Raw genomic sequence first — 15,537 nt, 5'->3', positions numbered from 1 at the left:
TAATTTGTTAAGATTTAAAAATAGTGTCTTGTTATTTTACTTTGAATTTGTTTGAGAACTAATAAGATCAAACTTTTCTTTATGTTATTAAGTTATATCTATTTCTTATTTATTCATTTTTCCACTGAAGTGTTTGACTTTTAGCATATAAAACATTTAGATATAAAAAACTGAAACTACTAACACCATAAAATATAGTGATATCTGATCCTTTAGTACAGATGCCCTTCTAAGTACAAAAAAGGAAAGTCATAAAGGATAAGACTGATAGATTTGCTACATAAAAACTAAATATATTTGCCCATTAAAAACACCCAAACCAAATTATAAAGCCAAAAACAAACTGAAAAATAGTAAAAGACAAAAGAAAAAAGTTTACATCCTTAGCATAGAAAGAGTTATCACAACAATAAAAATGATAAATTCCAGAAAAAAGAATGTAGTAAGTGCAGTTTAAAAGAAGAATCTAACTTATGGAATGGGTGATATTTTTGGTGTAGAGAACAAAGTGCAGTGGACTGTCATTCTCTGCTAGGCCACGTCCCTTTATTTTGTCTGCTTGGGAGGAAACTATGTAGAAAAAGCATTGGAAACCTCCATCTACCCTATTTACCCCTTCCCAACTCTGTAAGTGGATATGTATATATTATGGCTTTATATTTAACTATATTAGTGTTACAATAACTTAATTATAAGTAGGTGGCATACATATACTAATTCAATGGGGAGGTTTGAACTACTTTACTAATATGGAACATACATATATGAGTAATATTTACAATTTAGAAACAAAATTAAAAATTACACATTCTGATGCTACTCTTTTAGAAAAATATTTAGGGTGCTATTATGTTCTCATAACATCATGTTATCAAAATTTGTAATATTTATGTGTATGATCATTTATTTAATATTGTGCCTCCCTCACAAAAAAAGTGCATTCTTTTGAGACAAGGACCCTGCCTGTTTTGCTTACTTTCCACTACATTACAAGCACCTAACAGAATCTGGCATTAGTAGGAATAGTTTTTGATCAATGAATTAGAAACAAATATAAACATGCGTCTCCTGGAGAGAAGAGCCTCAGAAGCCCCTGTGGAGCTTAAATAAACAAATATTAACAGACAAATGGAAAGACAGATAGATGTGGTGGTTTAAAACTATGCAAATTCCTTCAAGAGGTGGAGCTTCATTTGTCTCTCCTTGCATGTGGGCTGGATTTAGTGACTAGCTTCTACTGAATAAACTAATGTAGAGGAGACAGTATCTGTAAGACTAAGTCATAAACAGGCATTGTGGCTTGACCCCTGCATGCTCTCTCTCTTTTTCTCAGGGATCATGTGTTCTGGGAAAGTCAGCAGTTATGCCATAAGAAAGCTCAAGCAACACTATGGAGAGGTCCATGGCATGGAACTGAGGCTTTGTGCAACCAATCAGCATCAGTTTTACCAGGCAGGCAAGTGAGCTACCTTTGAAATAAATCCTCCAATTCCAGTCAAGCCTTTAGATGACAACAGCCCAGACTATTAACTTGTCTGGAAACTCATTAGAAACCCTGAGCCAGAATCACCCAGTTAAGTCACTCTTGGATTCCTGATCCAGAAACTATGAAATAAAAAAATGTTTATTGTTTTAAGTCACCAAGTGTAGGGTTTTTATACAATAAATGACTCATATAATCTATAATTACTAATCAATAATTAATCAATCAAAGTATATTTAAACTTAGGTCTAGGAAGGGCTCCAGATATTGGTATTTTTAAAAAGTTCAAAGGTGATTCTGATATACTTCCAAGGTTGAAAACCAATTATATACTTTCCTTACTACTTTTGTCCTTAAAAGTGTTGCATTTAAGTCAAACCCAAAGTCAAATCTTGTTTTAAACGTAAATATAATCTACTAAGGAAATAAGGTTAAACATTAGTGGTAATCTCGTTTAAGGTCATATTTTTAAATAACATTTTGTCTCTTTTATGTGTAGAAGGGGTCTCTGATATTAGTGTCTGATGTAATTTATAATCTCATAAAAGGATAAGATTAGTAAAATTTCATATTAACCTCTCTCAACCTGTTAAACCTATTTCAAAGTCACAAAAATACAGATGTTATATTCAATTCAATTCATTTTAATTTTTTTCTTCTTCTTTAAAGAAAACAGAAACAAAAACAACCCATGCCTATATACCATTAACATACTTACCGACTGATGAATGAAAGGCATATCCTGTGTAGCTGCTAACCTACTAGAGAAACCTGTGCTACCATCTGGAATGCCAAAATTTAATGGTTCTCTCTTCTTAATAATGATCTGCGAGAGAAATTGAAATAAAATTATGAGTATTTTACACATCACTATATAAAAACAGACAAAATAACTGACTATAACACATTGTATAATTATTTCAAATGTGCTCTACCTTTCTTCTTTTAAAATTTACAAATGTAAAGATTTTTAAAAATAGTCTGTAGAAAGTAGTAAAACACCCAGGCAATTGTCACACGAATCAGTTATATACTAAGAAAAACTTTATTTCACTTTAAAAAAAAAAAATAATAATAAATTTTCCTCTTCCTCCTTCCTCTTTCCCTACTTTCCCCAGATCCCCAAAATGTAATTAGGTACATTATCAAAGTATAACTAGCTCTTAAGCATGTGGATATCTATGAATACATTAACTCTTTCAAGCCATTAGTATTAGCTTAGTAGCTTAAAAGCATTTTTTCGTTGTCATTAACTGATTAAGGTACTCTATAATACACCGGATTCCTAGTAAGAGCAGTAATGTATTTCCGAAGTGCAAAGTATTCATCTACTAAGGAACTCAGTTAAACTTGAAAGAAATACAACAATGCTTTTTGGCACTGAGACATTTGGACAACTCAACAAAAACAATTATGGTTACAGAATGTAAATGTTATCACCCTTGAAAATGTAAAAATAATTGTACAGATGAAACTAGATGAAAGGTAGAAAAGGGTGAGAAACCCTATTACAGAAGTGTGGAACAAATAACATCCTCATTTTATTTTTATTTTTATTATTATTATTTTTTTAGGCGAGGCAACCCTTGGTTGACCTCACAGATTGCAAGGACCTTGTCAGTTTACAATCCCTTATTTTTTATTTTTTACACTTGCAGCACCTGGTCTTCCTAGGTAGTCTCCCATCCAAGTATTAACCAGGTCTGACCCTGCTTAGCTTCCAAGATTAGACGGGATTGGGCTTGTTCAGGGTGGCATAACTGTAGACAACATTGTCATTTTAAAAAGTGTTTTATTAGAAATATTTTCTATGCTTGACTGAACAATAAATGGAACTTTAACTGTGTTTTTTTAAAAACAGCAGAGTGACTGATGTGGTAGATTAGGATAACAGAATTTGAAAGAGGGGAGAAGAGGGGCAAGGGTAGCATGAAATAAACCCTCATTTATCACAGTATGAAGCCAATGGACAATGTCTGTGATTGGCAAATAAAGACACAGCAATATAAGCATATTATATATAGATATGATGAAAAACACTAGCAGTCCAAACGGGAAAAGGTACTAGTGGCTATTTCTGGGAAGAAGTGCCTATGCAGAGTGATGGGGCAGAAGTCTGTTGCTATTCATTGTAAGTTCTCCTTATCATTAAAAAAATTTTTTTAAAAGAATATGTATTGTTTGATTAAAAAAAGAAAAATACACAGCCATTGTTCTCTTTCCAATAATTCCTTGCATCTTTAAGTGATCGTCCGTATTCAACTCAAAAGGAATTAGAGTGTGGATGACTTAACATAAACTCATGACAATTACTATAAGTTCTCAGAGGCTTGCATCAGGTTTTATAATGGTTACAAACAATGGAAAGCACTTATCAGTTTGTAGACATCACTAAACTGTGAGTTCTTTTAAGGTTCTAACTTTATCTTATTCAGCTTAGTCTTCATGGTGAACACTGGAGTTTAGACTCTGACATAGAGTAGAATTTCAATAATTACTAAGATATAATTTTAAAAAGGGTACAAATTACTAGATCTATGTCTAGGTCACTTGAATATATAAACATCTTTAACATGAAAACATGACAAATTAATCATTAGAAATAGGATTTCTAACAAACAGTGATTATACTGTCTAATTTTAGCTACAAGAATCTAAAAAGCAGTTTAACAGTTTAAATCTGTAACATACTTTCTGAGTTTTCCTTATAGTTGGTGTCATGTCCTTAAAATAGTCAGGTTCCAGTTGTTCCAAAGCATTTTGTTGTGTTGCCACATTCCCATTCCCTCCTTCGATCTTTACACTTGTGGGTGCATCTTCATCCCAGGAAGTCCACTCTTCAACATCTGTCTAAATTTAATTGATAAATATTGTCAGCCACAAACGGAGAACTGAATTAACATCTCATTCATTGTTTTAGAGAAATGGGTTTTCTAAAACATTAGTTTTCAAACTTTTTTGACCAATAGGAAAGTATAAATTTTATATCACATACCAAAATTAGATCAAAAGTTAAAAAAAATTTTATTATAAGTTAGATATTCTGTTCTATACATTAAAAACAAAACAAAACAAAACAAAAAAAACAAAACAAAACAAACGAATGCTTTGAAAATTCAAGTGACATGACATTAGAGCTATAGCCCACAGAAGGAGGTTTGGACACTGCAACCTAAGCCTAACAACACTGATGCCTGATAAAATAAACATTCTTAATAGGATTTAAATAAGATAGAGTCTCAAACATATTCAAAATGTCCATGAAACTACCTGAAATTATTCAGCACATAAAGAATGAAGAAATCTAAATTTAAATGGAAAAAGTTAATCAATAGATGCCAACTCCAATGCCTTGTTGGAATTATTTAAGACGTTAATAATTATTATAAAATAATAAATGTTAGAATTATCTAAGACATTAATAATTATTACAAAGATGCTCAAACAAGCCATAGCAAACACTCTTTAAACCAGAAGGAAAAAAAAATGAACAGAAAATCTCAGCAAAAAATAGAAAAAATAAAGAACTTTATAAAAATATGTAACAAAAAAGCCTAGACCCTGACTACCAAATGAATTTCATGACATCTTAATGGTCAGCAATCCAGTTTGTAAAATATGGTTCTGGAATACTTATTTAACCTTTAAAAAAATTACCTGTTTTGGAACTGATGAATAATCAACTGTAGTTGGCAAAGTTATTTGGTCTCCACTTAATTTCCGTCCTCTGCCAGATCTAAAAGAAAAACGAAATAATTTTAAGAACTACCAAAACAATCATAAAAGCATTATGTAACTTAAGGCTTATAAAAGATCTTTTTCAACTTCATTTATTTATTTATTATTAAATTTATTGGGGTGACATTGATTAATAAAATTATATAGATTTCAAGTGTACAATTCAATAATACATATGTATATTGTATTGGGTGCTCTCCAATGTTAAATGTCCTTCTATCACCATAAATTTGACCCCTTTTACACTTTATTTATCTCACCTCCGCCATTTCCCTCTGGTAACCACTATACTGTAGTCTGTGTCTACAAGTTTTTATCTTGTTTGTTTCTTACTTTGTTTTATATCCCACGAATGAAATGATATGGTTCTCGACTTTTTCTGACTTATTTCACTTAGAATGATCATGTCAAGATCCATCAATGTTGTTGCAAATGGAAGTATTCCATCTTTTCTCATGGCCGAGTAATAGTCCAGCGTATACATGTACCATGTCGCCTTTCCCTGGCCATCTATCGAAGGGCACTTCAGATGTTTCCATGTCTTGGCCACCATGAATCAAGCTGCAATGAACATTGGGGTGCACATATCCTTACCGATCAATGTTTTCAAATTTTTCTGGTAATTACCCAGAAGAGGGATTGCTGGGTAACATGGTAATTCTATTCTTAATTTTTTGAGGAATGTTCGTACTATTTTCCACAGTGGCTGTAGCAATTTAAATTCCCACCAGCAGTATATGAGGGATACTTTTTCCCTCATAACCTCTCCAACAGTTGTTATTACTTGTCCTGTCGATGATAGCCATTCTAACACGTATGAGGTGGTATCTCATTGTGGTTTTGATTTGCATTGCCCTAATAGCTCGTGAAGTTGAATATCTTTTCATGTCTGTTGGCCATTTGTATGTCTTCTTGGGAGAAGTGTCTGTTCGGGTCCTCTGCTCATTTTTTAATGGGATTTTTTTTTTTTTTATTGTTGAGCTGTATGAGTCTTTTGTATATTTTGGATATTAGCCTCTTATCAGTCATTGTTTGCAAATATCTTCTCTCGTTAGTTGGCTGCCTCTTTGTTTTGTTGATGGTTTCTTTTGCTGTGCAGAAGCTTTTTAGTTTGATACAGTTCCATTCATTTATTTTTTTCAACTTTAGAATTATTTATTAACAGTTGTTCACTAAGATATGAAATGAAAAGGCAAGTGTCAGGTATCTTTTAAATGTTTTTAAAATCTTGGACCAGACAACATAACTGCTTTTTGGCTTAGGACTCAAAATTATAGACAAACTCAGGAGGAATATAAAGCCAAAAAAGAACATGCAAAGTGGTTTCAAACCATGGTCCTTAGAGTACTATGAGTTCTGTAGGTGAAGCTCTGGCACACATACAATGTTTTAACCAGGGTGGCTTGGCTTTTCTTTTACATATTTGGTTTCTTGGTAAGATTACCTATTAAGCCAATAAGAAGTTGGAAAATCACTAGGCTGAACTAATTGTAACTAGTACGTTTTAACGGTTAGTAGGAAAAGTGTTATATTAAACAAGACAAGTATTGTAACTCTGCTGTGAAAAATATAGGCTATGGAATCTGTGTAAACCACGATTTTCACTGTTACTTCCATTAATTATGAGTCTAACTGGAATTACCTAACCTCTCAGCCTCAATATCCTCATCTGTAAAAAGTAGGTACTGAAACCTACTTTTGTAGGGTTGTTGTGAGGATATAATTAAGTGACATATTTAAAGCAGCCAGATACTTAGACAGTGCCTGCTATATAACAAGATATTTAAAAAAGTAACTATTTGTAAATGATCAGTCACTTGCTTAATTACAAATAATCTATAAAGCATCTAAGAGCTAACTGGTAAAGTTAGCTATTTTTATTACAAGATTAGAAATCATATTTTATTTGTTTTAACGATAAATAGAAAAGTAAAGTTTACTGCTAAATTTATGATATAAACCTGTTATTTTAGAATATATGATCTAGGTTCTTTCTGACACTTAAGAAAAGCTTATTCTAAAAGAGGGTTAATCTTCTTAATAACTAAACATACAATCAATTCTACATATATTTACAGACAATAAAACTTTATGTGACAACAGGGTTTATCGTATTCTTGAAAGTTGCTAAGAGGGTAGACCTTAAAAGTTCTCATCACAAGGAAAAAAACTGTAATTATGTGAGGTGATGGATGTTAACTAAACGTATTGTGGTAATCATTTTGCATATACATACATACATCAAATCATTATGTTGTATACCTGAAATGGTACAACGTTATATGTCAATTATATCTCAATAAAACTGGGAGAAAAAAAGGAAAAAATATTTATGTGACAACAGAAATGTCCTTAACATTTTTTAAATCAAATTCAATTTCTTATACTAAAAGTAACCTATATTCAATAGAAGTTTTAGGAAATACAGATTCAAAGAGAAAAACAGCTGTAATTATCACCACTGTAACAGAACTACTTCTTTTAACCTCTGACCTTCTGGCAATGAATATTCATTCTTTTTTTTCCCTGAAAAATTTTTTTTTAAGTTTTATTAGTTTGAAGTATACAGTACATTAGTTGGACATTTATATAGTTTATAAAATGATCTAAGTCCTCTTTCTCTCCTCTGGCTCTCCACCTAGCCATTACATCAATGCTGACTGCATTCCCTATACTGTGCTCCCCATACCTGGGACCATCTATCAGCTACTAATTTGTACTACTTTAACTCTTCATCCCATTCTCCTTGCCCCCTAACCCCCTTCCCCTCCGGCCCTCACCAGATTGTCCTCTATATTTGTGAGTCTGTTTCTGATTAGTTTGTTCTTTTTGTTCCTCAGATTCCGCATATAAGTGAAATCATATGGTATTTGTCTTTCTCTGTCTGACCTATTCCACTCAGCATAATAACCTCTAGGTCCATCCATGTCATGGCAAATGGTAGGATTTCATTTTTTTAATAGCTGAGTAATATTCTATTGTATATATGAACCATCACTAATTAGCATCCATTCTTATCCTGTTTTTACCTAGTGAATTTCTGACCATTGTCCTCATGCTCTTAATGATTTTAAGTACTTGATTCACTTTCTTCCTACTTCCCAAATCTTGTCCTTCTCCTGGATGATTTCGACAATCACCTAAATTTTCCCTTTCTTGACTTCTGTGATCATGTCCACTCATTCCCATTGCCATAAAATGGCCATTTTGCCAGAGAATACATTTCCTAGCCTCTCTTGCAGCTAGATGGTCATAAATGACTAAGCTCTGGATAGTAAGTTGAGACCAGAATTGTTCTGTGCAATTTCTAAATCAAGTCCATTAAAAAAAGAGAGCTGGTTGCCCTCTATTTCCTCTTTTACTCTACCCTACTACACTCAGTGTGTCAGTACTTTTTCACAGGACCCCTAGGCTAAAAGTAATACTCAGCTGTTCCATTGACTAGGTAGTTAGGCCCAGACAGTTTAATACTGTGTATGTCTTAACTGCTTAGGAGCCATTTGAAAAAATACTTCATATAAATTTAAAGAAAAAATAATATTTTATTTCATTCTTAAGTGACAATAATTAGTTACTAATGGAATATGAATGCCTTTTGGACACTGCACAGCTTCTCAATCCTTGGAATCAGATTGAATACCACCACTCTCATTTTCTGTCCCGTATGAATTTTGGTTTAGTAGTTGCTTTTACATACAACCTAAAATCCTAGCTAGCTTTGCAAAGATAGGGTACCAAAAACACAAGTAAACAAAAAGTTACCTCAAACAGTCAAAAATATCTTCAAAAATACTGCTCCAGCATCTAATGCTGCAAATGTGAACTACTCTGAGTCAATAGCTTGTGCAGCATTTAAAAGATGTTGAGTATCATATTTGCTGTGTTTTGCTAGAAATTTTTAAAAATCTTATGGTATTCCTGTGAGTTTAACACGAAGCACCGAAGTGCTTAGCACACAGTTTAGGAACTATAGCTCTTGGGTACAGAAGTGTGACAAAACAGAAAGAATTCCCATCTCTAGATGACTTACTGAAGCATGAAGCAGAATGACTTAACTGCTCTGGGCTACCTGCACATCCTGGCATATTATTTAAGAGACTAAAAAGAAAATATTATTTGGGGTTTCTCTGTTAAATTTTTTTAAAATATAGAAATAACATTCATATTGTAGTCTATAAAGAAATACCTATGCCTAATACCTATTTTAAGACATTCCGATAATGAAAAAATTACATACATAAAACTTCTCTAATGATTATAATAATTAAAGCCAATTTGTTTATTTCTGAAATTCTATACTACTAAAAATGTTATTTTAATAGACGATGTAAGAATTTGAAAGAAAAAACAGAAGTGAACCTTTATGTTCTAGATCTGAAGTAGAGAAAAAATATTTAAAAAATACTAGAAATTAATAAATGAATATGACAATCAAGATAGTTTAAATATAGTCTGTCTTGCTGTTTTATAAAGTGATGATTGTACCCAAAACCAGAAAGAAAATAAAGAAGTAAATTTGAACATAACATTTCTTTACCTGCATATTAATCTCTTAAGGAATGAGAATATTGTTGCTAAGCAGGTACAAACTTTAAATAACCGAAACTGTGTGATTGCCATGGTGGGAATCAAAATCTGTGGAAAAAACACAAAAATAAATGTATTAAGTTGATTTCACAAGGTATACTCCTGCTCTGATGCCAAACTGAAAAGTCCTACAATAAACTGTGAAAATCAGGCATATTTTTTACTTTTTTTTTTATTAACCACAAATATAACACAGTAAATTTAAAATTAAAATGCAAATCACGGGAGGTCCAATATGGCAGGGGCATAGGACATGGAACTTACCTTGTTCTATGAGCAAACTCAAATATACATATATACAGACAAGTGACTCCTGAACAACAACTGAGGGCTGAATGAACGGCTTCTGAACAACAAAGGAAAGATTAAACAGAGAAGACCAGGAAGCCATGGGAGCCCTCAGGAGCTGTAAGAACTCTCTGGGACAGAGGAGAGTTCAATTGTCTATTCTGCCCTCCACTTTGAGGAACTCTATTTAGGTTCTTTGGCCTACCTGCAAAATCACAGCAGTTCATTTGCAGCTATACTTCCTAGAGCCTTCTGCCTCCCAACAAAGGGAGCAAGCAAGAACAACAAGGCATCACCATACATATCTGGCCTTCCTGCATGGAGCCACTCCAGCTCTGCAGGTCAGTGCCCTAGGCACCCTAGGCACCCTACGCACCTGCCTGATTCCAACCAGCTTCCTCAAACTACTTAGTACATAAAGCCTAGACAGTGGTCTCTTCCACACAAGACCACTTTCTGTACGACAAACAGGAGAGAGACTACAGAGAAGGCTGGGGGCCATGGAACTCTCCAGGACTCTGGAAATTCTCTAGGGTTGGAGGTGCTGCACAGTGTCACTGTTTATGTCCCCCTCCACCTCCACAGAGTGGGTGGGGGCTATAATGAAGTGCTCTGGCCTACCTGAAAGGTCGCTGCAGCGCATTTCCAGACACATTGCCTGAGCCCATTTCAGCTCTGAACAAAGGCAACCAACAGGATCAACAAAGCATTACTGCACACACCTGGCCTCCCCACCTGGAGACAGTCCAGCTTGGTGGGCCAGTGCCCTGGATGCCTCAGGCACCCTCTCAGCTACTACCACCCTGCCAGCACCACCTGGCACACACGACCGACACAGAGGCCTCTTCTACATAAGGCCACTTTTTCAAGACTGGGAGAGAAAGATGTTTTGTATAATTTATATAACCAAACATAGAAAGTCAAACAAAATTAAAATAAAAATCTCTCTCAAACAAGAGAAATCTCCAGGAAAAACAAACAAACAAACAAAAACAAAAAAACATCTCTAAGGAAACAGAGATAAATAATTTGCCTGATAAAGAATTCAAAGATATGATCATAAGATGTTCACCAAACTTGAGAGTAAAATAGAGAAACTTATAGAGAACTTCAACAAAGAGAAAGTATACTAAAGAATGAAACAGGCTGTAAGAATACAATAACTGAATAAAAAAAATACATGAGAATGAATCAACAGCAGATTAACTAATACAGAAGAACGGATAAGCAACCTGAAAGACTAGTGAAAATCAACCAATCAAAACAACAAAAAGAAAAAAGAATTAAGAAAAACAAGGATAGTTTAAGGAACCTCTGAAAACATCAAGCACTCAAACATTTGCATTAGAGGGATCCCAGAAGAAGAGAGAAAGGAACAGAAACTTTATTTAAAGAAATAATGGCTGAAAACTTTCCTAACCTGGGAAAGGAAACAGGTATCCAGGTCCAGAAAGCACAAAGAGTCCCAAACAAGATGAAACTAAAGAGACCCACACCAGAAATACGGTAATTAAAATGGCAACAGTTAAAGCTAAAGAGACAATCTTGAAGGAAGAAGGGGAAAACAATATATTACATACAAAGGAAACCCCATAAAGCTATCAGTTGATTTCTCAGTAGCAACTTTACAGGCCAGAAGGGAGTGGCAAGACATCTTTAAGGTGCTGAAAGAAAGGAACCTACAAACTAGAATAAATTACTCAGAAAGGTTATCATTCAAAATTGAAGGAGAGAGAAAGTTTCCCCGGACAAGCAAAATCTAAAAGAGTTCATCACCATAACCAGTTTTACAAGAAATGTTAAAGGGTCTTCTCTAACTATCATCTCACATCAGTGGATAGATCATCCAAAAAGAAAATTATAAGTAAATAAAAGCCTTAATCGTCACATTAGGCTAAAATGACTTAATAGGTATTAACAAAACATTTCATCCAAAAACAGCAGAATACACATTTTTTTTCCCAAGTGCAAATGGTACATTCTCCTGAATGAATAACATATTAGACCACAAGCCTTAATAAATTCAAGATAACCAAAATCATATCAACAATAATTTCCAACCACAATGGCATGAAACTAGAAATAAACTACAGGAAGACAATTGGAAAAAAAATATATGGAGACTAAACAACATGCTACTAAGCAACGAATGGATCAAAGAGTAAATAAAACAGGAAATCAAAAACTATCCTGAAACAAATGAAAATAAAAATACAACTTTTCAAGACTACTTACGGGATGCAGCAAAAGCAGTGTTAAGAGGGAAGTTCATACCTATATAGGCCTACCTCAAGAAACAAGAAAAATCTCAAATAAACAATTTAACTCTACACCTAAAAGAACTATAAAAGGAAGAACAAACAAAACCCAGGAAGAGTAAACAGAAGGAAGAAAATAGTTAAAGAGTGAAAATAAATGAAACAGAAATTTAAAAAGAAAATAATAGAAAGACCAATAAAACTGAGATGGTTCTTTGAAAAGATAAATAAAATTGAATTCAGTGACGTTGCAGGATACGGAATCAAAATACAGAAATCCGCTGTGTATCTACACACCAGTTATGAACGATAAGAAAAAGAAATGAAGAAAATAATCCCATTTACAACTGCATCAAGAAGCATAAAATACTGTATTCTGCGAACTACAACACACTGAAAAAAGAAACTGAAGAAGATACAAATAAATGAAAGGCTATACCTTGCTAATGGATAGGAAGGTAGAGAAACAGATCCACACACAGGCAACTGAAATTTGACAAAGATGTCAAGGCAGTTCAGTGGAGAAAGGATAGTCTTTTTGACAAATAGTGCTGGAAAAACTAGATATCCATATGCAAAAAAGAAAAACTTCATATCTCACCATTTACAAAAAGGAGTCAAAATAGATCACAGACCTAAATATAAGACCTAAAAGTTTATACAACTTCTAGAAAAAAAAAATAGGATAAAATCTTTCTGACTCTGTGCTAGACAAAGATTTTTTAGGTATGATACCCAAACTACAATCCATTAAAGAATAACTGATAAATTGAGATTCATCAAAATTAAAAACTTCTACAATTCAAATATAGTTAAGAGAATGAAAATACAAGCCACAGACTGGGAGAAAAATCTTTGCAAAGCATGTAACTGTATCCAGACTTGTATCCAGAATGTATAAAAACCTCTCAAAATTCAGTAAGAAAACAAATAACCTAATTTAAAATGGGCAAATGTCTGAATGGACACTTCACGAAAGAAGAAATACAATGGTAAATGAGTTCATGAAACTATGGTCAACATCATTAATCAGAGAAATGAAAATTAAAACCACAGTTAAACTTTACACACCTATTAGACACCTATTAGAATGGTTCAAATTAAATATAACGAGTATACTTAATACCAGTGAGGATGGAAAGTAACTATAACTCTCATACACTGGTAGTGGGAATGCAACATGGTGCAGTCACTTTGGAAAACAGTTGGTGGTTTCTTACAAAGTTAAACAAACATGTACCATATGATCCAGCCGTTCTACTCCTAGGAATTTACCCAAGATAAATGAAAGCATAGACCTAAAACAAACACTTACACTTAAAAACTAGCTTTATTTACAATAGCTCCAAATTGGAAACCACACAAATATACATCGACATGTGAACGGATAAACAGATTGTGGTATAAACATACAATAGGCTACTACTCAGCAATAAGAATGAATGAACTACTATAGTAAGCAATAGCATGACTATATCTCAAAATAATTACGCTGAATGAAAGAAGCCAGACAAAAAAGTATATGATTCCATATATTTTTAAAAACTCTATAAAATAAAAACAAATCTATAGTGAAAGTAAACCAGTGATACCTTGGGAATGAGGCAGGGAAGGATGAGACGGATGCATTACAAGAGCATAAGTAAACTTTTGGAGCTAATAGACATACTTACTATTTTGTTTATGGTGACGGTTTAACAGGTGTGTACATATTCATGGAAATTAATCAAATTTTATATTTTAAATATGTGCAGTTTATTATGTTAATATAGCCCCTAAAGCTATTTAAAACTATGCTAATAAGACATTTGACAATGCAAGGGACAACACAGGCTGGACGCCCCCATCGGTCTTACTGTTTAGTATTTCTAAGTCTTAGCCAATGCTATAGCAGGTGATTCAAATTATCTGTTGAATGAAGGGAAATTAACATTCTTTGAGCAGTCAGTATGTTCAGGACATAGTTCTAGACAATGTATGTTCTATCACCTCACTGGTATCCTAAGAATAAAGAAGGTAAGTTTCACTATTCTCTTTTAATAGATGAGGCTGACAGTGAAGCTCAGATTCACTCACACAGGATTTAGAGACTGACCTCAAAGCTCAGGCTCTCTCCACATCATATTCCATTTGAGAAATCTTTAATTTTATACTTATTGCCTGTTTGATTTTTGAAATGCCCTCTAGATCATTAACTCAATGCATGCATCTTGGGCTAACTTGCACTGTGGTTGCTTCGAAATATTTTATAGAACTGAGAAATGCTAATACAATCTAATTTTAAAATTAAAATGTCCTTAAAAAAAACTAGGAAAATACAAAACTTGAGAGATAGCAGAATAAATTTCAGAACCACGAAGCAATCAATCCTTAGGGCTTTTGGAGAAATGACATCTCTAGGAAATAGGAATGACACCTCAGCTACGTCAAGCGAAAAAGAGTCACCAACAATTTTAAAACAATTCAGTATTAGAAACTGAAAGATTAAATGTATCTTTCCTCCCTGTAATTCCATGTAAACTTCTGGCGAGATCCTTTCCGTAGAGTCACTGTATTACAATTTGTTAAACAAGCCAAGCTAAAATCTATGTTGGTACACACTGGAATAAACAAGTCGTAAATTTCTATATTTCTAAAACTATACATTTCAAAATTTTTTAACACCAAACTTTGAAATACCATATTACCTAATAATATGGCACGGAATATCCTTAAATTAACTTTGTAACTCTCTAAGTAGGTTAAGGACTATCACAGGCTCCAAAAACAAAATTTACCTGAACTCACTCAGATTTCAAAAACCGAAGCTGGGTAGCGGTAAGAAAAGGGGAACTGCAAGTAGAATGTGAGAACGGGTTCTAAGTCGAACATTATTAGTGCCATCTCTGGGAACTCAAAGTCAGGCCCTCAAATACGTCTCACAAAGGCAGAGTAAGGTCTCCAGAATGACTCAAAGGAAAGGAGTTTCGTAACTAAAATGCTTTATAACTTCAGATTACCCACCTGAAACTGGCTGATGAAAACCAAGATCATACCCACTGTACAGATGAGAAAAACAAGAGCGTTTTCAAGTTAACCAATCCGATGTCATGCAGTTTTGTGAATCGCTCTAAATCGCTGGAAGAGGGTGCCGGCTGGGCTGGGATTTGGATTTTGGAAAAAATCTGCTTGGGAAGGAGCCAG

The 15,537-nt window shown here is 33.6% G+C and overlaps 1 protein-coding gene across 1 annotated transcript in view; it reads right to left on the bottom strand.

Annotated features, from left to right (window-relative positions):
* Positions 1 to 15,537, bottom strand: part of EBAG9 (estrogen receptor binding site associated, antigen, 9) — a 21,713-nt gene extending 6,176 nt beyond the window's left edge. Inside the window, exons 1-5 of the mRNA XM_011360359.2 lie at positions 15,358 to 15,537; positions 9,759 to 9,856; positions 5,141 to 5,219; positions 4,175 to 4,333; positions 2,202 to 2,309 (exon numbers count right to left, since the gene is read on the bottom strand). Of these exons, the coding sequence (XP_011358661.1) occupies positions 2,202 to 2,309; positions 4,175 to 4,333; positions 5,141 to 5,219; positions 9,759 to 9,856; positions 15,358 to 15,387 (474 nt within the window). The 5' untranslated portion in view covers positions 15,388 to 15,537. The remainder of the gene's footprint in view (positions 1 to 2,201; positions 2,310 to 4,174; positions 4,334 to 5,140; positions 5,220 to 9,758; positions 9,857 to 15,357) is intronic.

Source organism: Pteropus vampyrus, unplaced genomic scaffold (assembly GCF_000151845.1).
Source record: "Pteropus vampyrus isolate Shadow unplaced genomic scaffold, Pvam_2.0 Scaffold54, whole genome shotgun sequence".
NCBI lineage: Eukaryota > Metazoa > Chordata > Mammalia > Chiroptera > Pteropodidae > Pteropus > Pteropus vampyrus.
This window is presented reverse-complemented; position numbering and strand designations above follow the sequence as displayed.